This window comes from Silurus aristotelis, assembly GCF_946808225.1.
Source record: "Silurus aristotelis genome assembly, chromosome: 22".
Classification (NCBI taxonomy): Eukaryota; Metazoa; Chordata; class Actinopteri; order Siluriformes; family Siluridae; genus Silurus; species Silurus aristotelis.
The window spans coordinates 4,436,858-4,464,260 of record NC_139595.1 but is presented as its reverse complement, the minus strand read 5'-3'; the positions used below and the strand labels follow the sequence as shown (position 1 = coordinate 4,464,260).

Below are 27,403 nucleotides of genomic sequence, written 5' to 3'. Positions count from 1 at the left end.
GGTTAACACCAGACACACACATACGCGCGCACATGGCATCATGGTTTCATTTTATTGATGGGGATTGTGTGCAACTGTGTACAAAAACTGACACTGTTAATAACATTAAAGCCCAGGTTCTCTACATTTTGTCTGTGTGCATATATATACCAGTGTCTAGCTCAGTACTGTAAATTTTAGTGCACAATTTAAGGTTTCAATAAAACAGAATACTTACTTGCTCTATGTATTTGCAGGCCAAACCATGAAACCAACGATACTGAATAATAGTGTTACTGCTCAATTTATTCCTTCACCAATATAAGGCTGTTTAGAGACGAGGACATCGGTCATAATCATGATTTAAAGCAAAGTAGGAGATCTGTAGCTGTAATGTATCTTTTAAATGGAATATACAACATATGCTCTTAAAAGTCTCTAAAGAACATGCTCCCATTAAGAAATGTAAAAAACAGATGCTTCAGTGGCATGTTTGTTGCAGGGCAACTTGCTTTATTATCAATTGAAATCCCCATTTGGACTCTTTTTTTTTTTTTTTTTTTTCCTAAAACGTGTACATGTAGCCTGCATGGGGGAAAAATGTAATTTGTCACATTCAAAAGTCATTTCCTAAATATGTGTAGGTCACATTTACAAATATTTAAAGCAGTAGGTTTCCCGAAGCGACGACTTATACGCAACCATGCAGCCTTCAGACAAGGCCTGTGACATCAAAGTTGAACAATGCGTAGAAGCCCTATAACTAACTAGAAAATTACAGTGCAAGTTCCACCCAAGCCACAAGCTGGCATTCCTAAATGCAGGAAAATTAGCCTTAACTTGTACTTAATGAACCTATATATACCTATATAAACCTAATAGGATAAATTGTGCATTGCCTACAGTACATCTCAACTACATCTGTACATTTCAAACACTTTCTTGCATCCCATATTACTTATGATTAGGATTAAATACAGACCAGAATATTGTACCAAATACATTAAATCAAACTAAGTGGTACAGTCCTCATAGAACAGTGATGTTTCTGCTGGTCTTTGGTACACACAGATCTCTTTCTCTGACATAGCAAAGAAACTTCATACACAGATTACATTCGCTTACTATTTCTTCAAAACAAATCTTAAAATTTTGCGATCATATAAAGTATTAAATATCAAATAGTATTATATCTGTTTCATGCTCACCATAAGCTCCAACTGTTCTGCATGTTGTGCCGTTATTTAACAGTGACATTGTACCGGTTATAATATGTTTACATCTTGGAATTGATATAATTCAACATATATAATTTCTAATCTGACTTGTATTTTCCACCGTTAAAAGTAAACGTTCTGCCATGCGTCACCTGGTTTATAAAAAATATACTTTACCCCAACCATTATCAACTGAATATGGACTTAAACGAAAAATATTTATTGCTAAATTGTTAAGTGAAAACCAAGAAAAAACATGAAAGAAAATTACAGAACAAAACGCTGTGTATGTGTAGTCACTAGCCTCTGATATTCTCTATTTGAAAGCATAGCTACACTATGTGCTGACGTGGCGAACCTGTCGAACGGCAGCCGTTCTCTTTGTTAGAGCCGCTGAGCTTTGGCTGAGCACAGGTACTGCCTCGTTCTCTCTCTCTCTCGCTTTACTCTACCACAGCTCCAGCTCTTTGAAGCCCGAAGACCACTTTTGCCCTACCGCTCTATTTCTCGAGCAGTTTGGCGAGGCTCTGTCGCAGGTCATTCAGGTCAAAAAGCTTGATGTCAAGGATCTGGATGACCCTCTGGACCTCGTTGTCTGTGCGGTCTCGATCCTCCAGTGTGGACGCCAGACTCTGCTCAGCACTTTGCACCCGCCGCTCCAGATCCATATTACGCATCTCCAGCTCCTAAATACAATCACATACAATGTTACGTCATGATTTTAATACTTTAAAAAAAAAAATTTTTTACCTTAATCTCAGTCACGTTTCATTATTTTTAAGTGTGTTTAACCCTAAAATGAAAAGAAAGAAAACTGTATTTAAAATATTCCATTTAAATTCCATATTCCACTGAAGGACACAAAAAAACAGCATGGCAGGATTGCTGCCAGATGGGCTAGTTTGAGTATTTCTATAACTGCTGATCTCATTAATAAAGAAGGTCAACGAAGAATGGACAGACTGCTTAGAGCTAACAGAAAGGCTGCGGTAACCCAGATAACAACTCTGTACAATTAGGGTGAGCTGAAAATGATCTCAAAATGCACAACACGTTGATTCTTTAAACAGCTAGAACAGCAGAAGGCCACATCAGGTTCCACTTCTGACAGCCAAAGATAGAAAAGCTGAGGCTGCAGTGGGTACAGGTTCACCCAAACTGACAGCTGAATAAATCAAATAATTAATCCTTTTTTTTTTTTCAGAGCCACATAGGCAGTAGGGTCAGTCTTTGGCATGAATTCATGGACCCAGCCTTTCTTGTGTCAACAGTCCACACCGGTGGAGGTGGTGTAATTGGGTAGGGAATGTTGTCTTGGCCCACTATGAGGCCATTAATACGAATCAATCGTAACTTGAATGCCATAGCCTTAAATGTCCACAATTTGCCATGTAGGTCTTCCCAGTTACCAGATCTGATTCCAATAGAACATGTTTTGGATGTGATAGAATGGGAAATGTTCTAATGTTTCCAACATGTTATGGAATCTATGCCACAAATAATTGAGACTAAACAATTAAAAACAATTAATTTTTAAGCAAAAAAACAAAACAAAACAATGCAAGTCTTAACTAATAATTCTAAAAACAAGGAGATATGTGCGACAAAACTATACTAAAACTAACATTTTCAGTGAGCTATTGATCACTTTTCATTCATTTCAACACACTAGCTGTAGTGTTTCTTGAAGGGTGCTGGACATAACCAGGTGGCTTCATTAGAAAGCAGCTCACACAAGGGCTGCTGTGGCAGTGTGGAGGTTTGTACTGAGCCTCTTTCTGGCACCTGCAATCTGTGAATGGCTTCCTCTCTCTCCTGCTCCATCTCATGGAAATCAGACTTCTTCGCCTGAAGGATACGGATTTCCTGAAACACAAAGGGCTCCAAAGTTGGTGCTGCCTCACCTTCAGGAATTTATGAATTACTGCTTAGATAAATGAAGTCTGTGTAGAATGTGCAGTGTCTCGACAAAGTGTCCTGGCTCTTACCTCATCCTTTGCTTTGAGTAAAGCCTCCAGTTCCCCAAGGGACTGTGTTAGCTCATCCTTCAGCATGTCGCTTGGCCCTTGGCCTCCATGGGCCTCCAAATCTGCCACCTACACTCACACCACACACAACTATTCAGGGTTTATAGTTTCTAAGCCTATTATTGACATTTAAACATATGTGCATTTATTAACCTTTGATCACACACACACACACACACACATAACAGTTGGACGGATCATGTGTCAAGGGCTGACAGTAGTGTCTGTTTCACACAGGTTAATACTTTTTAATATGGTTCCAGAATAAGATTTAAAACATTAACAAATGTTTGTAAAAATAAGTCTGAATAAAAAACAAGAGTTTTTGATGTGACACAGGACCAGAAATATAGTATGTGACCTGTCAGAGTAAGTTCAGGGAAAAAGTCTTGAATCTATGTGACCTTCCAAGTGGAGAATTTTGCTGACTCTTCTACACATCATGAGATTGTAAAGTCTGTGTGAAACTGTGTTACCCCCCTTGGGCAGAGCACATGCCTATTGATACTATAGTTAGCACAACAGTGCTCTCCTTGTTCTCCAATTTCCTACTAATATATCAAGCAACACAATACACAAAAAATCATGCATGATACATCATGAAACAAAGTTTATATGTAACTATGCATTGTCTGTTTCTGTGTATTTGGGGGCTATAATAGCACTTTTCCATTTAACAGTGTGACACAGCATGGTACAGTTACAATTGCAGCAACCATGGTAGTCAAGTATGTGTGTTTCTTTCAATTTGTGTAAAGTGTTTACGGAAGAATGTACTGATTTGTGAAGGGCAAAAGTATTGGACTAATCGATTAATCAATTAAAGTTCCTTTAAAGTTGTTTTTTTCTTAAGACTTGACCTGCAAGCAACCCAAACAAAGCCAAAAGTCCCAAAACTTCATCCTTCTTCAAACAGAACTATTTGAGAGATTAAAGTTAAAATACTCTTTATTTTTCTGTGGCTGAAACTCAGACGATGTTGGTTTTAGGCATGTGGTTTTAGGCTTTACACTACACATGTTCTCCCTCACCAATGCAGTATAAATTGTAAAGTGAGAACCTGCAGACAGTGAATATAAATGTTGTATCTAAATATTAATATTAAGCTAAATATTTGTAATGAGAACACAGCACTGTGGTGCCACAGCAGGTAGCATCGCTACCTCACTGTTCTTGGTGTCCTGGTTTAATCCTGACCTCTGGAGCTTTTGTGCATGTTCTTCTAATGTGTATGTGGACTTCCTCTGGGTTCTTTAGTTTCATCCCCTTTCAAAAATATGCCAGTTTTCAAACTGGCTTATGAAAACTAACAACAAGAGATGTTGAGCAGGTGAATGTGTTCATTGTGCACACTAATGGACCGACATCCCCACCAGGGATCCAATGCAAAACTGATATTATAAAACTAAAGTGGTCAATAAAAGTGTGAGAGAAAAAAATGTAAAACCAAATGTAAAACTTTGATGTTGCAACCTTTGTTCCACACAAATGAAATATGGCAGTATGTCTCTGCATGAAAAGCATTTCTAATAATCATGGGGAAATTTCTGTGATGATTAATCTGCATTAATAAAAGGCGTTTTACTTACATATCCTCATCCTCTCTAAACTTTCTTTCGGCTTCTCCCATTAGGGGGCGCCACAGCAGACCATCCGCATGTTTGATTAGGCACATGTTTTTACGCTGGCTGCCCTTCCTAACGCAACCCTTCCCATTTATCCGGCACTAAAAACGGCTGGGGTTGGGGTTTCCTGACCAGGGATCGAACCCGGGCCACAGCAGTGAGAGCGCTGCAGCCTAACCACTAGACCACCAGGGAACCGGAAATTCTTACCCTCTCTAAACATTTTATTTTGTATGCATTAAAAACAATGATATGCTAATAATTCTAAACAGGATAATGTTTTATAATTGTATTTTTTAGTATATAACATGTATACATGTTTGTCTAATTTTCCAAGCTCTGCCAGACCAAATGTCCTTGACCTATTGTATCCAGTAATATCTAGGCATAATATTAGTAAACAGGTACAGAAAGGAAATCTCAAACTATTCTGGTCTTGACCCGAACCTGCTCTAGGCTCTTGTATCTGATCAACATCTCTCTCTCTCTCTCTCTCTCTCTCTCTCTCTCTCTCTCTCTCTCTCTATCTATCTTTCTTGTCCTTGATAACTGTCAAAGTCCTGCCCATGGGAAATCAGCACCTTTCTGCATTATGTCAACAGAACCGATGCACGCAATCAGAATAAAGAAACAAATTAAGGGGAGAAATTGTTAATGGCCTTTGCCATTTGAAGAGTCTTAAGAGATGCAAGCTTATTTTTAACTATGTAATGTGCAAAAGAAAAATCCCCCAAATGAGAAGCTGACAGTTCCCCTTGGTGATTTTTCATTTCTCCTAACTAGGGCATTGAAAGTAGGATATAGCTGTCCTACAAACCCTACTCTCTCTGTATCCCTTGAGACATGAACCATTTTCAACCACCTGGCCGCCTGATTCAAACGAGATTGAGTGAGAGAAAGGGAGGGAGGGAGGGAGGGAGAGGGAGAGAGAGAGAGAGCGAGAGAGAGAGAGCGAGAGAGAAAGATGCTTGCTCAACCAGACTCTTCTCGCCCTTGTCCTTACAAAAAAAATAATAATAATGAGTGAACAAAGTTTACCTTATATTCTTGAGTGTGATAAGTGATGATCATTATTACGATCAGTCCACAGTCACTATCACGTGCAACAGAAAGGGTTTCTAAACCACAGCCACGTTCTTCACATTAGTTCAACATTCCACAGGCAGATGAAACTCACTTTTACAATAGAGGCCAAATACTAATGAAAACAGTCCAGTCTGAATGCCGGCGCCCCTTATAGAACATGCGTGTTATGAATTCATTAGCACACCTATTTCCTCTGCTGACTCAGAGACTGAAGTGGTAAGAGCATTAGAGACCACCTCTATAGAGCCATTATAGAGTTTATGATGTTATGGGCAGTTTTGGTAGGCACTTAGACCGGCTTAAATTTCATACAAACTTAAAGGAATACTGTTAGTATACTGCCAGGAATCAGACTGTAGCTTAAATCGAACCGGATCTGGATTAAACGCATTCAAACAAAGCAGGGCAGGGACTTTACTGGATGGATGGCACAAAAAAAAGAACAAGCATGACAGTCAACCATAACTAAAATAAAAAATAATCTAAAAAATAAAATAAAATGAATCATTAAAAAATTAACAAGGCGGTTTCAGATTGTAGGACAGGAACTGGTCACACAAAAACAAAATAACCCTCCACTCAATATTACAAATCTTTATTATAAATTACATCACCTGCATTAAGAGGAAAGTTAAGAGTTTAAATGCAATCTGATCCCTCCACATCGAACACTTCCATAACAGCTAATAATACAACTGAGCATCTGATCGATGAAACTCCTTATAAGCCATAACAGTGTCTTACTGCTGAGTAAAATATGTGGAAGGATGTCTTCATTAGGTTTAGAAAAATTTATTATAGATCACTTTATTTGGCTAGGCATCTAAATTAATTACCTCTGAATTGAGGCAGTAAGAAACAGGTTCATTGAAAGCAACGTCTAGATAGTTATCATTGTAATCATTATGTATAGTATATAATATATAGTAAATATTGCTTAGGAGGTGGATCAGGTCAAATTAATGTGTAGATTATTCACAGTTTCTATGGAGTTATAATTTACACTACTTTGGATTACACTGGACTTGTTTCTTTGACTGTACATGTTCAGGCTAGCTTAAAGAAAAAGCAAATTTGTGATTATGACTCACCCAAAACACACTGTTTCTCTTTTCCCAGACTGAAGTGAATGGGTGAGAGAGGCATTGCGTATTCACGGACTCCTCAATATAGGGAACTCACCTGTTCTCGCAGCCTCTCTGTCTCCTCTTGATAGGCTACCAGCTGCTTCCTCCACTGCTCCACATTGGCATTAGCTTCATGCAGCGCAGCCACCAGTTTGGCGTTGCTGTCCTGCAGGGTGAAGAGCTCGGCCTCCAGGTTCATCTCACAGATTGAGCTGTGGTGAACATGCACAAAGCCACTTTTCAGAGATGGATCAGGGCCGGTTTTATTTTGACTCGGGTTGGAATTTCAGTTTTTGATGCAAATATTTGAGATGAGTTGAAGTGAAATGATTTTTTAATCTAATTATTAAGTCCAGTGACTGTTAAAAAGAGCTTTCAGTGCTTAAGTGTATTATATTAAATTAAAATGTATTAATAAATCGTGTTTTTTGCACTTTCATGAGACTAAATCAGAGTCAACACTAAGTAGAAACTAAAGCATCCACAAGTCCTAATTTATTTAGATCACTGGTTCTGAAAAAAATAGGGACCAAGAACCCCCAGAAGTCTAAAAAACACGGAGTGGAAATTACAACCCAACAGCCCAGAATAATCACTTATTGCATTTATTATTATAATTAATTAAATAAATCCTTAATACTTAAAAAATATGTCCATCTATGAATTTTATCAGCTTGAGATAATGTATCTAGGGTTAGATAAGGTTTATAACAAGTTTAAGAATCTTAAAAGTTCTCTGTGAAAATCCATGTACAATCTTTATGCTCACATTTATGACTGAATAAGACCAGCTTTACTGAATATCACAGATATTGTTCCATACAGAACAGGACTTCCCAAATTGGGTTGTAATATTTTTAAATATCCAAAACCGTGCGTAAGCAAAAAGGGGGGAGCCCCTCGCAAGACTTCTTTTGTCAATATATCATCCGAGAAAGGGCAGGAGGCTGTTCGAAAACTCACCATAGCAACCCTTGTTAGAAAAGAGCACCAGTGGCCAATAACGGGCAGACAAAAGGAAGGCAAGTGGAAAGGGGTTAGGGAAAAAAAAGCTCAACGTGTGAGTGCATGTGCAGTCACAGATGTACTGGATTCAGCACTTATGTATGACTCAACACTATAATGGCTGTTCTTCTTCCCTCCTCACTGGGTTCACACTATGAATAGTTCTGAATGGATAAGAGTAAGAGTTCATAAGGGTGGAAAAAAATTTTACTTGGTGAACGCTGCCTATTCCAGCATTAGCAGTCATGGTAGTAATAATTCTATCAGGTTTTAATCTAGACAGTACACTGTTTAGAATATATCCACATAATATATACATTGTACCTTCAAAAAATAGCAAAGCAGGATACAGCAGATGCCAAAACTCAAAAATAGAGTGTACTGCAATCGCTGTTATTTTGGGAACTAATATTACTGTTGCATTGGAGCACAAAAAAGCAAGTGTACACTAAATGTTTTTTTTTCCACATGCTTGATTAATGTCTGCTGTTACCAACCTGCTACAAAATAGGCTTTGCCACATATCACTGACTATAATGATCTTACCCTTCAGAGAGCATCTTTTTGATACGTTCTTTCTCTGATGAGAGTGTGATGTCCGCGCTCTGGCTCCGGAAGAGTTTATCTTCGGGCCCATTCACGCACATCACTGGTGGTGACTGCAATTCATCTGAGAGATCCTGAAATACATAGATCAGCATGCAGACAGGTTAGTGTTAACTTCCTAGAGCTTCTAGAGCCTTTTCTTTTTTTTTTTACAATTTATATTAGGATCAGACACACTTCAGATTGCACCACTGATTGCCTGTCACAGTAACGCCATCATGAATAACAGCCCAATTAATTGAAAATGAGCTTTTACTGTTATGATGCTAACCCTTACACTCCCAGGACACGGCGACTGGTCTAGGCTTACATTGCTCACTCTACATAGTTCACCACACGTTTCATATCAGTTTACAAAATAATTCCTTATTATGAGCTGGGCCTTTGAGCAGTGAAACTTCTTTCATTAATCTTGTCATTTAATGAATGAAAAAAACACGAGCTATGCTTTAAGCAAAAATCCTTGGTTGAATAAGTCTATGCTAAAAAAAAAAAGGAGCAGATGAATGCAGTCTGGGGGAGTACTGAACAGTGCATCTACTTTTTAAGAAATATTTTGCAAACTAAAATAAAGTAAATGGAACGCATATTGTATAAAGGCTTAGATAATGTGTCTGGATGCAACAAAAGGTAGAATATTACATAGTGATGGTTTAGAAATCCAAAATAATTTATCCTCAGCTAAAGTTACTAACTATTTGGATTTTTCTGTGTTATTAGGATTCTTCCTACATCCCAAAAACATGCCAGTGGGTGGTTTTTAGGCTTTGTCCTGCTGCCATATGACTGGCTGTACAAATGTACAGCATTTCCTAATAAAGTGGACAGTGAGTGTACCGTAATTTCCGGACTATTAAGCGCACACAAATATAAGCCGCAACCACTGAATTTTACAAAGATTTTTATTTGGAACATAAATAAGCCGCACCTGTCTATAACTGAAACTAATTAACTTTACACAGGCTTTAACGAAAGACAGTGTCTGTTACACTGTGTAACGGGTGAAATATGTTGTGGCTCCTTTAAGAGCAGAGCGGCATTTTGTGAATAGCCTGCCACCGCATTTTTCCGGTATTACTGCGTTTCTTGACTAACCTGTAACGCTGTTGCCAAGAAAAAAAAAAAAAAAGCATGAGTTTTGGAAATCTGTCTGTGCTTATATGATTTCTGTTGCAACTGGAGTTTGCGAGCTCTCCCTTCACCCAGATTCAACGCATTACAACGGCTTGTATCTAAACAGTAGCCGACCAAGAAAGTCATTGTTCACTGTCTTCCTCCTTCCTTTCACAACTATTTCTCTCGGGAGTCTTTTGGCATCGTCGTGCGTTTAAAAATCACTATCGGTGAAGCTTTTCTCAGTTTTTTGGCTTGAAGTTTGTGAAACCCGGAAAAACCCAGAAAAAATCCATAAATTAGCCGCTTCGTTGTTTAAGCTGCGGAGTTCAAAGCGTGGGAAAAAAGTAGTGGCTTATAGTCAGAAAAATACGGTATATACCGTAATTCAGGCGGTAAATCAATACCAGGTCACAAAGTGGATTGTATTACAACTGTCACAACAACTAGCAGTAATGAATGATGGAATCCCTATTACAACATAATTTTTTTTAAGTTTCAAAGACATTAGTATATCTTATCAAATCCTCATTAAGGTAAACAAATAATTATATATATTTTTTATTTAGTTAGCAGCTCTCCTTAGCAAAATCTGTTTGAAATTGACTTGAAAAAAAAGGATTCATGAGAACAATTATGCAGAGATCATTAACATGCCTGTCAGGCACGGTTAACTTAGTTTAAAACCTGTAGTAGTCCTCCTACAAGACAATAAAGGACACTGTAAAGGACAAAAAAAAAAAAAACGCTCATTCCACCTTGTTATGAAGAGTTGCTCGTCCCTGCAGCAGTGTGGAAAGATGCAACAGGCTTTAGTAAGAGATGTGAGTGTCACTGTAGCCCCTGTAGACAGTGTAGTGTGATATAGCAACACTTATTTTTGCTGCCTCAATTCTGCTCTTAGTAGAATTATCTATAATAACCAGACTGCATCACAAACACAGAGCTTAAAGGAAACAGTACAGAGGACAGGCAGTAGTTCTTGACCCAGGTAGGTGTGATGCTCCTGAACTGCTGGTGTTCACAAATTCACAATAGCGTAATAGGATTTTATTGTGGCACTTTGTTGCACGCACTGTTATCAAACTGAAAATTATACAATACTGATTTGCTGTAGTGCTTGACCCTCAGAAGGTTCTACCACAGCCTTGAATGGATGGTAGTTGAACTGTTTTAGAAGGACTCTCCAGTGACAGCGCTTTTAAACAGACAGAGGTGAAGCTGTAGCCACAGCCCAGATGAATGCTCAAACCTGACAGTTCAGTAGATGTACATTTTTGTCATGAAACAATAACACTCAGACAGCAGTTTTTGGCGTAACACGAGCAATAGGTTAATGATAATGCACTTATTCTAATATGATATTGTTTGTACAGCAAGAGTTTTATAAGATGGTACACACACACATAATCTAAAACTAATAATAAAGGTATTAAATAAAATGCATTGTTCATAAAGTAAAACATTTGTTCATTGATGTGGGTTTTTTTTTAGGAGACATGTATTCAATGTTTATGGTAGGAGTCAGGGTTATAAGCATTTTGTAACAGTCAAAATTCCCCAATTATGGAAAGGAGGGAGGAGCTTTAGTTTTCTGCTTTCTCTGTAAAAATGACTGGTTTCATAGAGAGAGAAAAATAAAAAAAAGGGGCAAGAAAGAGAGATGGTGGTGAAAACAAAATTACTATTCTTTTCAGCAGACAACATGAACTGACTAGACTAGACATTTCACAACCTTAATTACAACTGTAAACCATTCAAATGTGTGACGTGTCGCTCATTAATACATTACATTTTGTAATCATTTGCAAATCACTTATAAAGAACGCAGCAAGTGTACTGTTAGATAAAAATAAGGCACTCTGATGCACGTTCTGCCACATAGCACCATGAAGCATGCCTAATTTTCATAATTATTGTCATTCTGTGTTATTCCTTACATAATCAACTCCAGAGTAGTAACTGCAATTCCATATCATGCTATCGTTGATTTTATTTCCTGTACCACTATAGTTATAAGACTATGTTAAAATGGTAGCCACGGTCTTTTTCATGGTTGTACTGTAAAACTTATATTAGCTGCTATTTTACTATTCTGAAACTACCAGATTGCTATTTCGTATGCTTATAATTACATTGTTATATCTTCAAATTACACAATAATGCACAATAATAATATTCAATAATATGCTAAGCTTAGAGTAACTGTGGTAAGCCCTATGTCACATAATGTTATTTTTCTCTAGGACTGACCCAGTGAACATGGCTTATTTATTTATCTTATAGCATATTACTTAGTAACTATCAGCTGTTAAATTTGGATTAAGGTGCTTAACCACTTTTAGCACAATTCACAAACTGTTCAAAATATATTACTTGTTGCTTTCAACAGAATCACATAAATGTAATTGCATAGCATGTTTGAAATATTGTTCTTTCCTGAAGGGCTTCATTTTATTTAGTTCTGTCCTAAAGGGCTTCATTTCACTAGAGTTGGATAGCCAGACTGCAAGATTCCAGTTTTACTTATGTAGCCCTTTAGGCATTAAAATTATATTTGAACATATGAGTGTTTTCTGGCAAGGTTACATCATGCAGTAAAAGCTTCAAAATGAATACAATTTTAACATCAGTAGACTTAAATATCTTAAAGGTTTTAGATTTAAAGATTTTCTTGACAAATTCTATAATATTTATCTCTGAATTAAAATAAACAAAAAAAAATAAAGAATGCATTAGGCCATTATTACTCTCGTCATGATCCATGTTTTTCAGTGAGTACTGCTTACTTCCAATATAACACCTAGTAACTTTAATTCAGTAAATACTAACAAGCTAGTAGGGAAGGTGTGTAGTAGCTAATAAAAGGATCCCTTACTTGGTGTGGCAACTTTATATGAAGATTTTAATTGTAGTCTCAGCAGTGCTGCTTGTGTGTGTGTGTGTGTTGAGAGGACGGAATGACAATAATGATGTGTGAGATGCTGTCTATATGATTGTCTGGCAGCCTTGATTGATTAGTGCTGTCCTCTAAACATGCTGCACTCACTGCTTTAAACAGATGCACTGGGGGACATACGCAGTGCTTTCACACCTCCTCACAGACCAGCTGTGCTGCAATACAACAAAAAAAGAGATCTACACATAATCACTGATTATACTACCGACACAATATGTGACTCACCTGAGAGAACTGTAGAGATCCAGTTGGAAAGCATTATGAAAAAGGGACAAAGAGCAGATAAAACTGAGTAAAAGCGCACGATTATGTTCCCCAGGATGTACATTTTGCACAGATGTAATCCTTGATGCAAGAAAATGTTCAAGCTACTACACCAATAAGCCAAATGCCAAATGCTGTAAATGTAAATGAAGATAAAGGTAACATGGATAAGAATAAAATAAAACATGAATTAAAAAGGAAAGCCTTAGGTGCTTCACTAAAGGGTAGGAGTAGTGCTATTTATTTAGTGGAAGAACCCGCTGATTGTTTAATTGCTTCTGATCACGCTTTTGACCTGAAAACAGATTTATTCAGTGGGAGACAGACACTCTGAGCCAAGGCGCAGGACTGCGTGGTATAATTTTAATCGCTGCCCTATTTCTCTTCTCTCTTCGCCGTGAGACGAATGACCCAGCTGATGTGGGGTTTGGGTTCCAAAAAACACTTTGCCTACTGCAGTACTTCTATGAATAAGACGAGCACTACTGTTTTAATGCCAGTAGCTTTAGAAAAGACTAAAATAATAGTTCAGTTCATTGGTCATTTAATGGCTGGTCATTAATATATTTCTTGCATTATTCTGTTTAATAATAATACAAACAATTAAAAGCTAAATAAATGTTTCACGTCTTGAATAACTTGTTTAGATTGTCTATAGAATCTTGACAGTTCAGTGGTCTGGCTCATGTGATGCTGAACACGATTGAAGGAGAGCGTCAGCCATCCTATTCTGTATACGTGAGCAAACAAACGTCCACGACTGGCTTGTGCCTTTCTGATCAACAGGGAATACGGCAGCCCAGAGCACAGCCTGTTACCCTCTCTTGAACTCCCAGCCAATGTCTGAGGCACTGTCAGGAATTATGATCTCAAAAAAGCCTGGTAATCCATCCTAATGTTTTGTAACACAGTGCTCATTTAATATAAAGAGACAGAAATTATATGGCTTCACCCCTTTAGCATGATTTGATTTTAGTATTAAATTCAGGTGTGTTTATTTATGCATGTCTGTTTGTGTGTACGCACCTGTGGGGCTGCAATGTTCAGGGCAGCGTTGGCCAGCTCCATCTTATCTTGTGATTTCTCTCTAGCCACTCGAGCTGCTTCCTTTACCTCCTTGAAGCGCTCGAAAAACTGTAATTAAAGTTCCAGACTAATGTGATTTACATCATATTAATGTATCTTTGACCAAATTTGTGAAGCCAATGTCATATGTAGCCTTCACCTGCAGCTATTTAGCAAATAATTTATCATGTGATTTAAAAATAACAAGTCCAAATGTGAGCCTGGATACATATTGTAGAAGCGTTTGATTATATGTGATTATTCGTGTTGTGTTGTAATTAAACCTTGTTTGAAATACTGCCCTTCACTTCACATCTGACCATAAGCAAAATGATTTCCTAAAAGAACCTCAGGCCTTTAAATGGAGATCTTTACAGTGTGCTGCTGTGAGATTTACCTGGTTAAGCTGCTGCTCAGTGGCAAAGCCCAAACCGTACACTGTGTTAGCCCTGCTGTCTGCCCACTGGCCGAACTTCTGGGATGTCTTAGTGAATGTCATGTTGTGCGTGATGGTGCTGTTGATGATTGCCTGCGGAGACAGAGGGCAGCTCTAGAATCACTAAAGATTGCAACAAAAACATACAGTATGGTATGAAGAATGGATGCTGGGCCTGATTTCTGTGGAGCTCAGACTATAGTTTCATGTAGTATGTCAGTGACAGACGTGCCCTGTGATTATACAAACTGAGATATCGCCCTTTTTACAAAATAAAGTCATAATACATTCTAACAAATGTATTTTGTTCAGCATCCTTTTACTTCCACAAAATGCATTGTGGCGAAGAAACTAAAGACAAACAGTCAAATATTTGGCCAATTTACACAAAAAATTAAAAACAGACGACAAAACCAAAGGCTCAGTGAAGCGTTTTGGAATAAAAAGTTCATGTTACACGAATCAAGCAGAATATTATGGACTTGTCCATCTGCCTTTACGTTTGTAACACTATGCCCCACATCATGCTATGATGCAATCAATGAAAGCTTATGATAAAAATCAATGCTGAAATTTTAGAACAAGCTGGAAAGCTATTGATATTAAATCCCTTATATCTAATGTCACAACCACCATGAAATAAATATTACTGCATATATATATATATATATATATATATATATATATATATATATATATAGAGAGAGAGAGAGAGAGAGAGAGAGAGAGAGAGAGAGAGAGAGAGAGAGAGAGAGAGAGAGAGAGCGCACAGGTACATCTTCTAGTTGACAAGCATATATATTGTAATTTATTCTATTTATGCTTCTGTTTATATGTATGTATCTCTCTGTCTTCCTAACTATACACAATTACTGCTAGCCCTTTCTCTACATTTTACCGAGCAAAAAATAAAATAAGCTGCAATTCACTATTCATTTACAAGCTTCTTTTATAGATGCGATTCCCTGCTGTCCTACTACAATACCCTGACAGATGGCTTCACTCTTTTAATAAGACTGGCTTGTTGCAAAAATTATGCCTTTGTCATTCAATCAATATATATAGAACGACTGTCAAATATCTGCTACATTACTGTTTCTGGTGGCCAGAAGTCATTTGACATTTCAGGGACCTTCTGTCTGAAACTTGTGCATGAAACACATCAATCTACATGCAGCATGTAGCCTGCTGTGTTTATTTGTCCATGCTTCTACTTGGTAGCAGCACAGCATTACAAAAACGAGATCTGGTCTTGCTTTCAAAGCATAAATGTAAGGTCTGAACCCAAATAATGGCTTTGAACTTAACAGGGTTATTACCGTGCATTCTGTTCTGTAATCATCTGTTCTCTTTGATATCAACAAGACCATTGATGTGTAATTAAACACCATCTTCAGATGTTTGACAGGCTTCTGCACATCAAGCTAGATAAAGACAAGCCGTCTAAAGAGCCTCTTTAAACCAAACATGCGTCAGAGAGCGTACCAAGTTCTCCCTTTTTTCTCTTTCTCTTTCTAAAGGTCTTGTGACAAGATTACCAGATTGGCTGGATAAGAAAAAGGGAAATGAACTCATGTGAGGTCGTGCTGGAATTAAAATGAGGAAATCTAGGTCAGTTTGGGAGTGTACGGAGTAGAGCGCTGAAACACACTCCAGTAAACCATCATTATATGACCAGTTAAAGCTAATGGTGGAGATGAGCAAAGCACTTTTTTTCACACCAACAGCACATTCACAGATTACTAATGACAACTCTTTGCAAGAACAAAATAGGAAAAAAAATAATCATATTTTATATTCTGCAACTTCATACCAGTCTCTATTCGATCTATTTTATAAATGACCTAATTCTGACCATGAAGCAGGGCTTAACTGGATATTTTTATCTCTGTGAATGCACTCAGAGCATCCTGGTGGCGCACTGCTGCCTCACTGTTCAATCCTGACCTCAGGTTACTGTCTGTGTGGAGTTTTACATGTTCACCCTGAATGTAGGAAATGTGAATGTTTTCTCCCCAAAACATCCCAGCAGGTGGATTGGGTATGATAAAACTGGCCAAAATGTTTTTGGGAATTGGGAGGAATTCTATTTAACCAAAGGAAACACGAGCATAGAATACATTGCCCTATGCTGAGAAAGAGTGTGAAAAATGTCTTATCCAGGGTGCATTCCCATCTTGCTTCTGAAGTTCCCAAGACAAACTACATAACCACCACAACCCTGACCAATAATAAAGATGAATGAATTAATGATTTCACTCAATTGTACAAGACAAATGTCCCTATTTAACTAATATTCTCCTATTCACTGTCCATTCATTCTTGATTGCTAAAAGAAATTGTGACTAGATACTTGAGCTATCCACACTGCACAAAAAGCACAATCTGCATTCCATAGGTGGTCTGTGCCTTTCCTCATTGATCAACACTTCTATCGCTCAGGATCCTCCTCCCCGGAACGCTGCTCCTCCAGGATAGGAGCCTGGAGATTCACTCCATCAACAGACATTGATTATACGCACTGGCAAAATGGGCAGTGAAATCCCTCAGCACTAACTCCACTTTCTCTGCTCCTTTATTGAAGGTGAAATCTAATATTGTGTTTTAGGTAGAAAACCTAGTTTTATACCTCTAAATAGGAGTACACTAAAATGCACAGAAATACATGCATCATTAAAGAGGCCTTAATCCAGCACTTTCATTGAGGTCCCACAGCAGTAGGGGTGAATTGTTTTTATTTGTATTTTTATTTTTTTACAATTACACTGTAGAAACAAATGTTAAAGTACATCACCGCACAAATACCAAAGGACAATATCCTACAACAGAGTAACATTGATGCACCATCATCTTAGGTTACTCTGAATTTATTGAATTTTTATTTTAAAAAAAGCACCTTTCTGTCCTGAAGCAGGTCCCACATTAAATAAAATGGGACGGCTCGCTTACCTTGGTGCCTCCCACACTGATGATGCGGTAGGCATTCCTACTGGCATCATAGAAGAACGAGACGGTGACTGCATGCTTGCTGGCTGGAATCCAGTTGCGTTTAGAAGCTGGATCGATCTGGAACACGTGCGCTCGGGTACTGAAAATGGGTTGCTCCCTACGAGAGAAACAAAAAAATAACATAGGAACAAATGTATGCACTTAAAAAGGGAATGATAAATACACACCCACTCACCAGAATAATGTTAACAACTTACAATAATTTATATGCATAATGAAGCATACTCGCACAACGTTAAGTGACAGCGGCATGCATATACGCACAATCAGCTTTATGCTCAGTACAGAAAGACTTCCATTTAGACTCTTAAAGCATATTTAGTTTTACATTAATATGAATATTAATGTAATGAATGAATACAATGTATGCCAATCACTGGCCCACTGTGAACGCCATGTTATGCTAAAAGTGGTCTTTAATGTTTAGTCCAGTTTAGCGTTTTCCATGCTTAATTTATAGCTTTAGAATTTAATGTTCTTGGTACTTTCTCTTATTAAAATGCACGACGGCATTACAGCGTTAAAATAGGCATAATTTCCAAGAATTTGATGGACCACATAAAATTTTGATGCTTGCAAATAATAAAGTCATTAGATAACTCCAGTTTGTTGCCAAAACATGTTTTGGTTGCCAAGAAACAGAACACGCTGTAGCTAATAAGGTTTTATAAGGTATGGTGAGGTGGCTAGTTATATGCATTAAATGTAAAGGGAAACAAATGATAATATGAAGAGTTTGTTCTTAAAAATGTGTCTAGTATTACACACCAATTTTGTGTTTTCTTTCAACAGTCCAGCTATAAGCTGTGGTCTTCTGTCCTGGCATTATATCTTAGAGCCATCACCGTCATAGCTGTAAAGTAATGTAATGTATCCATGTTTTATTCCACTGTGCTCACTGCCATATCCTGCTTTGTGCACAGGAGTTCTAAAGGTCTGAATCCTGTTTCAACTTGACCCTTCAGTTCCAGCAAAGGGGAATTCTTAATTCTAAAACATACAAAGACTTTTTTTGTGTCAAAGAAAGATATCCTAAGTTTATTAACAGAGAAAGTGCATATACAGACCCCTGTGATGAGACTATGGAGTTACATATCAGTACATGATATACAAAAACATTGTTGGAGGCCGTACTGTTACTGAAACATAAGTAAGCAATTGCCATAAAGATCTGACAGTTGAATGATCAATATAATAGGAAGAAGTCGCTAGTTAGAATATACTGAGTTAGAATTTTACCAAACAATCCTGCATTAGTCAAGTTACATTTATTTTAATATAATACAGCTTGCAACAGTTACTTTCGGCCCATGGCTCTTAATCAACTCAGATTTTTGACCCTTTAAAGCGAAATGTTTGTGCACCTCTGCACTAAAAGGTAAAAAAAATTCCCCAGACATCAATAAAGATTACAACATACTTTTATCTGGTTATTAAGCCTACTTAACTGAAAAACAGCTACTGTATGTATAATAAAAATCCTGCATAGTATGGACAAAACTAATAACAGAAGATCTGCTTGTTCTAGGCACTGAGGGTATTGATTTGCTAACCCCTATGCTCCGACAAGGTATGCTGACGTGATAGCCTTGCATAAAAAGAACACATATTACATTATAAAGTGCAGATTATAAAGCCACAAGATTGTGGACTAAAAAACCAGACACTGAAATCCTAATGGAGAGCAACCTTTCCTTTCAACTCTATATTCAATAATGCTGCCCTGTTATAAGGTTTGTAGCTTGTAAAACATTCAGAAAGAAATAACAAGTAAGAGTCTCGATCAGTAAGAATAGAGTTTGGGTGCACTTGTTAGCACCCCTGAGTGGTGTTCTGGTTAAATCAGCTAATAGTGGAAAATAAAATGTGACACGCCACCCATACATTACAACCCTAAGGCAGGACCAAAAGATCATGCTTAATAAAAGTGTTGTATTACAGTAAGAAGTGTTGTATACAGCAGAAAGTGAATTCATTTTTCTATTGTACAACGAATGTATATGATTTAGTTAATGTATTTTCAGCTCTTCATCAGTAAAATCATTTTACTGATCTGGTCCGGTATATCCCTGGATTATATTGACATTTCCAGCACTCAAACAGATGACTTTCAAGGCAGAACCACAGCCCAGTGTGAAAATGAAGTATATTAATGCTTCAACTACTCGACACACTATGTGCTCACACTAATGAATGCATTGCATGTAATGACTGAAAGACTCTTAATCCTGGTCCAGGTCACTTCTACCCTTTTGGTCCCTGCCCATGTGACCGTGTTGTGTATGTCTCCTAGTTACAGGGTAAATATTTGAAGGTCTCAGAGTAGTAGCCTTTCTTTGGCTGGCTCCTCTAGAGAAAGATTAAAACCTCAACAAAAGTCACTGTCAACAGAGAGCGGGCTTAAACTCAGCCAGAAGAATCAACGTAAGGTCACTGTAATCTGCACTTCAGAAGAAAAAGAAAGGAACCACACAGAGTCACAGGGATGGAAGCGTTACCCTCCTGATGGAAAAGCAAAATAATAAATAGGAAAGTAGAATGTAGATGGATTGGGCATCAGTGTTCAAAGAGTTCTAAATTCAGAAATCTCTAATTAGTATTTTATCCTCTTACGCTGGACGCAGCCTATTAAAGAACTTAATATAGCCACCTTGGATACAGAAAGATGATGCAAAGCACTAGATGACAACCAAAAACCTGCTTGCTCTTATTGCCTGTGAAGAAAAAAAACTAGAAAAACGAACATCTGATTGCACAATTCATTTACTAACCACAATCCAAGAGAAAGAGCTCATTAAATCTAGTTCATACTTACTCAGACATACTAAAGTAAAGGACCTGAGCATGAGTCATAAATGTATTTGGATACAGAGCAGCTTTTTTTTTTTACACACTATATCTGATGTTATAATAGGGCAGATATCTGACATTATAAAAAGGTCTACAGTAACCTTGAGGTTAAGTGTCTGTCATGGAAAAGTTACCACTAATAATACATAATAATCAGAAATCTTATTATTGTGTATTTCTGCTTGAAAAGGACTAAAACAGAGCACTGAATCCTTCAGCCAGTCACCTGCTAAACCCTTGCTGGAGCTTCTGACTGAATTTACTCACTCGATAAAAAGCAACATCTCTGTTAGATGGAGACATTTCTTGGTATGCTTTCATTACTTGATGAATAGAAACGGAATGCTTTTGGAAATGTGTGGGAAATAATGTATTGAGCACACTATATTTATTAGCGCTGGATATAAAACAGATAAAAGATTTTATTACGGTAATGGATGACTGCACCAGATTAAAAAGCTGACCTTATTTTTTTATAGTTTTAATGACCAACTGTAAGCTGCTTTGCACAAATTAGGGTGCATTGTCCTAAACAATCCAGTAGCACAAACCTTACAGAAAACAGTTCAGGCGTGTGCAAATAAAAAATATTTCTGCAAGCAAATTTGTTTACACCATGGCACGAAAAAGAGTTTTCATTAGAGGGACTGTGCATGTAGGATGTTTTGGAGACAACGTGAGGGAGGCTAGATTGAGATGGTTTGGACATGTGCAGAGGAGGGACATGGGGTAGAAGAATGCTGAGGATGGAGGCACCAGGAAGGAGGAAAAGAGGAAGGCCAAGGAGGAGGTTTATGGATGTGGTGAGGGAAGACATGCACGTAGTTGGTTTGAAAGAGGCAGATGTAGAAGACGGGGGGTATGGAGACAGATGACCTGCTGTGGCAACCCCTAATGGGAGCAGCCTAAAGAGAAAAAGAAGAAGGTTTATTCTCCATATGTTTAATCGTGTATTGTGCTGAGGATTGTGCTAGCAGGAGAGTTACGTGACTGCATACATATTTCAATTTATTCTGCCATCAAACAAATCGCTCCCGATCTGACAAATCGTACATACTAAACGCTTTTTGTAACAGTCGATAGGAAGTAGGGTTTGTTTTCTTTCACCAAATCCTCTAACATAGAGTGAAGACAGACTCATTTACTCAACTCTGCACTGTGCCTGATCATGGTTAGAGCAGCAATCGAATTCTCTATCTCCCTTCTGTGTAATCCTTGCTGGTGTCTCGTTTCGCACAGAGCTTTCCAGCACCGGCACTGACACACACACACACACGTGCATCATCGCTGAGATAATTACAGTGCTGTTCTGATGAGATTCATTCCTTGCCGAGGTCTTTGGGACACAGCTGGACCACGGAGCATATCTCAAGAGGAGGGCAAGGCAGTGCAACACTCACACTTTGCTTTTTTCTTTACCTGTCCGGTGTCGGATCACATTATCCAACTTTAAACTGAACACATTCTCATTCAGTGGAGTGGAAACGTGCAGATCATGTTACTTGGGATGTCCTAAGCATCCGAGAATATTAACTGGCTCAAACAGGAACCAGTAAAACTGTTTTTTGTTTTTTGAAAGACACCTTGAATAGTCACAGTGAAAGTAAAAATGGCAAGATAACTCCATTCTTCAGTTAAACATTGAGATAAAGCTTGAATTAATATTTTTCTTTTATGATTGTTACTGACAAAACGAGTTGGTGACTAGACTACGATATAAAAAATGAAGTATTCTCACCTTGATAAAATTTGATATGGTTTTCATTTCATCAGACTAATGACAAAAACTAGACAAGCAGCATGCTTTTTGTGAAATTTGTGCAGGACAAATGTGTTTTCTGATTGCACAAACAGCATGAACAAACCAAATTATTCTTTATTTTTTCTATTTCACTGATGACTAAAATCCAATCAGCAACAAACATGGTGCATGGTGCATGGTGCTTCTAGCCCATCCCCAAGGTCCAGTAGCTCTGGTTCATAGGCCAGTACCACAAAACAAACACAGCTTCCTGTTCCCAAACTATGCACTGGAATAAAGTCAATGAGACAACCAATCAGATGTCTGTTTCCACCAGTTCTATAGTTAGTACTAGCAGACAGGATTTCTCAGAAACTGGGGTAGGAAGTAGAGGATGCATGCACACCGACATGTATGAATACACACTTACATCCACAAACGCACAGTAAAGGAACTATGCTTGCTACACAAAAAATGCAAATGCAGTTTTACTCTGAACAGACTGCTACATCCTGTATTTTAGTGTGCATTTGTGTGTTGATGTTGCCTTCAAAATCCAAGTTTTGCTCACTGATTGGCTGCAAATTTCATCGATTTTTTTTCCATGCCTGATATATACATTCCAAATGAAGCAATTACTGCCAAATGTTACTAAGCAAACAGCCTCCTGATAAAACTGTTTACAGCTGCTCAGCAATAGTAGAAATCAGAAAGACAAGCTGGGCTGAATCCCTGCATAAGGACTGAGCGTGTGTGTGTGTGTGTGTGTGTGTGTGTGTGTGTGTGTGTGTGTGTGTGTGTGTGTGTGTGTGTGTGTGTGTGTGTGAGATGGGAGTATATTGACAGTATATATCAGGCGTGTGACAAGTACAATCCTCTAAAGCAAAGTAGCACTTGCATGCAAGCATACATATAGCACAGAAGCTACATTTTAAATGAGACTGCTACTCCGCTGGTATATGTCTACAGCACGTCCCCCAGTTAATTGCTTTTCAATGTTGGCAATTAAACCTCATCCATCATGTTAACCACCTAAAGTATGTTAAACAAGCAGTTCGGGCAAAACACAAACGATTTCTCTGGTTTTGCTGCATTACAATGAACGCTGTAGTTGTCTGAGGCTCGTGAGGTCGTTTGAAGGATGAACGGCGGCGTTCGGTGAGAAACGAGGCCAAAGGAAAGCCATCCTCTCACCTTGAGAGCTTAGAGAAGGCAAGATCTAATTAACCCGATGCTCTCTTGCTATTATCCACACCAACATTAAGCTCGTCTGAACTCTCCAAGGTCGAGTCGGTAAAACACTGTACGGAGCTGATACAAATCATACAGCAGGCATTTTCTAAAGGCGCTACGCTGACGGCAAGATGTGGCTGCTTGGCTTTTCATACCAAATCCTGTGACCTTTTGGTTGGTGCACTGTGAATGATGAGCCCGTTCTATTTGGTGTGAATTTCCCCCAGTCATACTCACTTCTTCCCTGGATGAGCTTAATTAAGCGCCACTGAGGAGTTAAAAACAGATTTGAGAAATGAAACTTGGACAAAGTCAAAGCGGAAATGGCATACCTGTGAATAATTAATAAATATATCACAATCTGCTTCAGGGCCAACGAGTTTAATTGTGTAGAAAACGGGATGCAATGTAACCTGAATCCTGCTGGGAAATGTAAGGAGTTAGATGGGAAGTGGAAGGAGGGGGTTGGGTGGGGCAAGTGTGGAGAAAGTGAAGTGGTTACTGGGCATATTGACCTGCTTACCTTTCTCTGTGGGCCGGAAACATCCTTACTAGACAGAAGAGGACCTTTTTCTGCAATCAGGAAAAAAGAGCTGTGATAATATAATTATGACACAAATGCACACAACTGTTAAATTAATTAGGAAATGCGCAGTAATTGTTTTTTCTCGGCTTGTGGAACAGTAGGATCGGTCTTATTATCACTCGTGGAACGCTTCACGTTGTTATGTCGGATGAGTCACTCAACAGCTCTTATGCCATTTAATACACAATAAGTACTTATAACTTAATGTTGCAACTGAACATTTATTCAATTATAACCCCATTATCTCTATATGACCTAATTATACGTATCAATTTGTGCATTCACCAATGTAATTAATACATAACACATAATTTCACATAATGGAAGTGTCAGATCTTTGCCCACTGCATCTTTCAAAAATGCATAAAGACATTATTTGAGTAAGTAATACTACTACAAAGTGGGGCAAAAAATTTTACCAATGTGGAAGATCCGACATGAATAACCTAAAGATCACACAACTAAAACATTCTTCAGTAGATCATCTGGTATGGATACTGTAACCTGGTACTAGAGATCTATTGCTGTAATTATAAATGCTGTGGTGTGCTCATGTCAGGATGTCCTTTTTTCACACTTAACACACAAGTTAAGTTCCTCTCGAGGTTTCTTCAGCGAGACGTCGCCGCTCTCTTCTCTCATTAGGGCTCTCAAATCTACAGCCAGATTTCTGGAAAGCTGCCTCGTGTCAATGTTTACTGTGCAATTGAAGGCAATTTTCTGACAGGGAGAAGTCTCCTGATTTAAATGATATTGATTATTTGCATTAGATGCATTGATTCCCAGATGGAAAGAAAGCACACATTGCATCTGCAACAGCACTCTTAAAAGTCAACAAGTGTCTGCCAAGAAATGCTCAATGAAACAAGTGTGGAATAGTATTAATAGTGCTGTATCCATTTATTGCATCGGTGCGTAATATCGCGATAACGTTAATAAGTGATACATTGTGCATCCGTACTGCAGAAAGCTGGTTTCTCGCTCTCTCTCTCATACACACACACACACACACACACACACACACACACACACACACACCGAGAACCAAAAACTGCCAGTGATTGTGATTTTGTAAGAGAAACACTGTACTGCAACTAGAAGTTGTTGAAACACATCTGCCCAGATACAGCTTTTCTTTGGCCTTAGACACTGCCACACACGCACGCGCGCACACTGAATACACACTTTTCACTTACCCCATTTCGTTGTCAAAGCAAAAAGACAGGTATTGTCATTGCCCCCTTGTCAGTGGAGGGAGGAACTGCAGGAACCGCAGAGAGTCCTGTATCCCTCGAGTCGAGTCCCGGGTGCGTCTCAATTACCGAGAAAAGAAGCGGAAAGCCTGTTCAGCTCGGCTCCAGCGCGAGACTTAACTAAAACCGTGAAACCTCGACGGAAATCAGGGGAAAAGAGGACTATTGAACATCCTGTGCGGAGTTTCTTTGCCTCCTTCTTTCTTTCTTTCCTTCTTTTTTTTTTGGCTTGCACTTCGGTAACCTTGCGGAAAGCAGCAAAACTCTCTCGCGCGCTCTCACTGCACTGCACTGAACGGCACGGCACGGCACGCACGCACGCGCCCCGCTGTGTCAAAACTCCACGTTCGCGCCGCCGCGCCACTCGGCAACTCGTTGAAGGAAGGAGGAGGGGGAAGGATGAGGGGGGTCGTTATGTCATGCGGGTTTTTTTTTTTTTTTCCTTTCTTTCTTTTTTTCCTCTCCTTCTGTCGCCGCCGTTCCCGTTCCGCTCGAGCCCGAGCCGCCGCGCACCAGCACAGGTTGTCACGCGACGCCCGTCCTATCCGCTCACCGGTCTTTTTAAAGGAAAGCTGCTCGCTTGCGCCCCCCGCTGCACGTCATAGCCTCGTGTAGGAGGACGATTTTCATCGGGCTGCGTCCCAAAATCCGTCGTTCAGGAACACCCGTTCACGTGCACGCTCATGCGGATGACACCCCCCCATAGCAACCGATCACGTGTTTGCATCAACATCATGCACATCCAGGTTCACGTTAAACATCAGAATGAGGATTTGGTGACTTGTGGTGATGGATGTTGGTGCTAGTTTGGAGAAGAATAGCAGATTTTCACATACAACTCTTCTCGAAATTGTGTAACAAACAAACAAACAAAAAAAAGAAGCCCAAAGTAAACACCAATTCTGCAGGAAGAAACAAAATGGCATTTGAGCTCACAAGACAATAACTCAAACAATAACACTAATCACTGGGCACCAACAAAATTGGAAAAGCTGGAAAAAATGTTGCCTGGTCTTTCTCCAATCTTCCATGGCAAAGATGCAGATCCCTTCCATGTCCCCAGAGATGTCCATCCATTCAGGACAGTCCAGCTGCCACTGCTGGGCCTCTGACCAAGGTCCTGAACCCTTGGCTGATCTATCTGTCTTGTTTAATTGCCAGGCAAATGAATCAAACGTAAATGTAAATATTACAACTATGTAAAATGTTAGAGTATAGGCAGTGAACTGATCCCAAATAGCCTTGACCAGTGCTTTTCAAACTTTCTGCAATCAGGTTCCTCTTCGAATCCATTTAAACATAATTCAACCATTCAAATATTGAAGTTATTTAATTGTGTGCAATACTAGTTTGCCCATTAGTTTAAAACCATCCATTCCCAGACTATTCTCTCATAAATGTTAAAAACATGATTACATTAACAATTCTGTTTTCGCTACTAAGGTTTATAATTTAAGTGCTCAACCAAAGAGCGAAATAACATCAGAGCTTTGCTTCTAGTAACTTTAATGAAATTACACAATTACAATTTATTTAAATAAATAAATAAGTCACAGCCGACACTTCTGGGTCTCTGGAACTCATTTTTAGATCCATGATCCTGGAGTACACTTATATCCTGTACAGTCTACTGTTCTCACTGCTTTTTCACTGCATAAAAAACTGTGTTCTCCAGGAACCGGGTCAGGAACCTGTGCCCTAGAGAGAATTCATAATGACAAATACTTCTGGATGCAGAGCTTTCCAACCACAGTAATCGGTTTATAGTGAAAGAGTAAAGCCACTAAGGGTAAACCAGATATTATTGACCATTTACTAATAATATCCTAAAGGGGGTTTTGTACTATTAGGTTAAATGTGCAGTTTTGGACATTTCCTGCCCCCTAGTGTCCTCATGGTTTCTATTTATCATTCATTCAGGAAACTCATTCATGAGTTCTGATTCTCGAGACATATTTTTCCTCTCATACTACTCAAATTTGCAATTCCATTTTTATTTATATTATTATCTAGCAGTTCAGTTCTCTAGTTATATTTATGTTGCGATCCACGTTATTAATTACGTTATGGCAGCTATAAACAGCCACTTCATCACCATCCTCTATATTTTATTCTCTCGATGTTAATAAATTGTCTTGGAAATGAAAATAGGGTTGAAAGGTACTGCTATCATAAATTCCTCATTATCTGATTAATTATAACCCAAAACTCAAGTGCTGTGT

General features: G+C 38.5%; 1 protein-coding gene across 1 annotated transcript; it reads right to left on the bottom strand.

The window, feature by feature from the left end:
* Window positions 1-43: 43 nt before the first annotated feature.
* LOC310717909 (homer protein homolog 3) lies at window positions 44-25,956 on the bottom strand. Its single transcript, XM_083526291.1, has 10 exons — window positions 25,125-25,956; window positions 23,866-23,915; window positions 17,459-17,615; window positions 14,471-14,602; window positions 14,035-14,142; window positions 8,613-8,746; window positions 7,117-7,273; window positions 3,185-3,292; window positions 2,982-3,062; window positions 44-1,882 (listed from the first exon to the last, which is right to left on the bottom strand). The coding sequence occupies exons 2-10, from the start codon at window positions 23,886-23,888 to the stop codon at window positions 1,697-1,699; spliced, it is 1,086 nt and encodes a 361-aa protein (XP_083382417.1). The 5' UTR covers window positions 23,889-23,915; window positions 25,125-25,956; the 3' UTR covers window positions 44-1,696.
* Window positions 25,957-27,403: the final 1,447 nt, after the last annotated feature.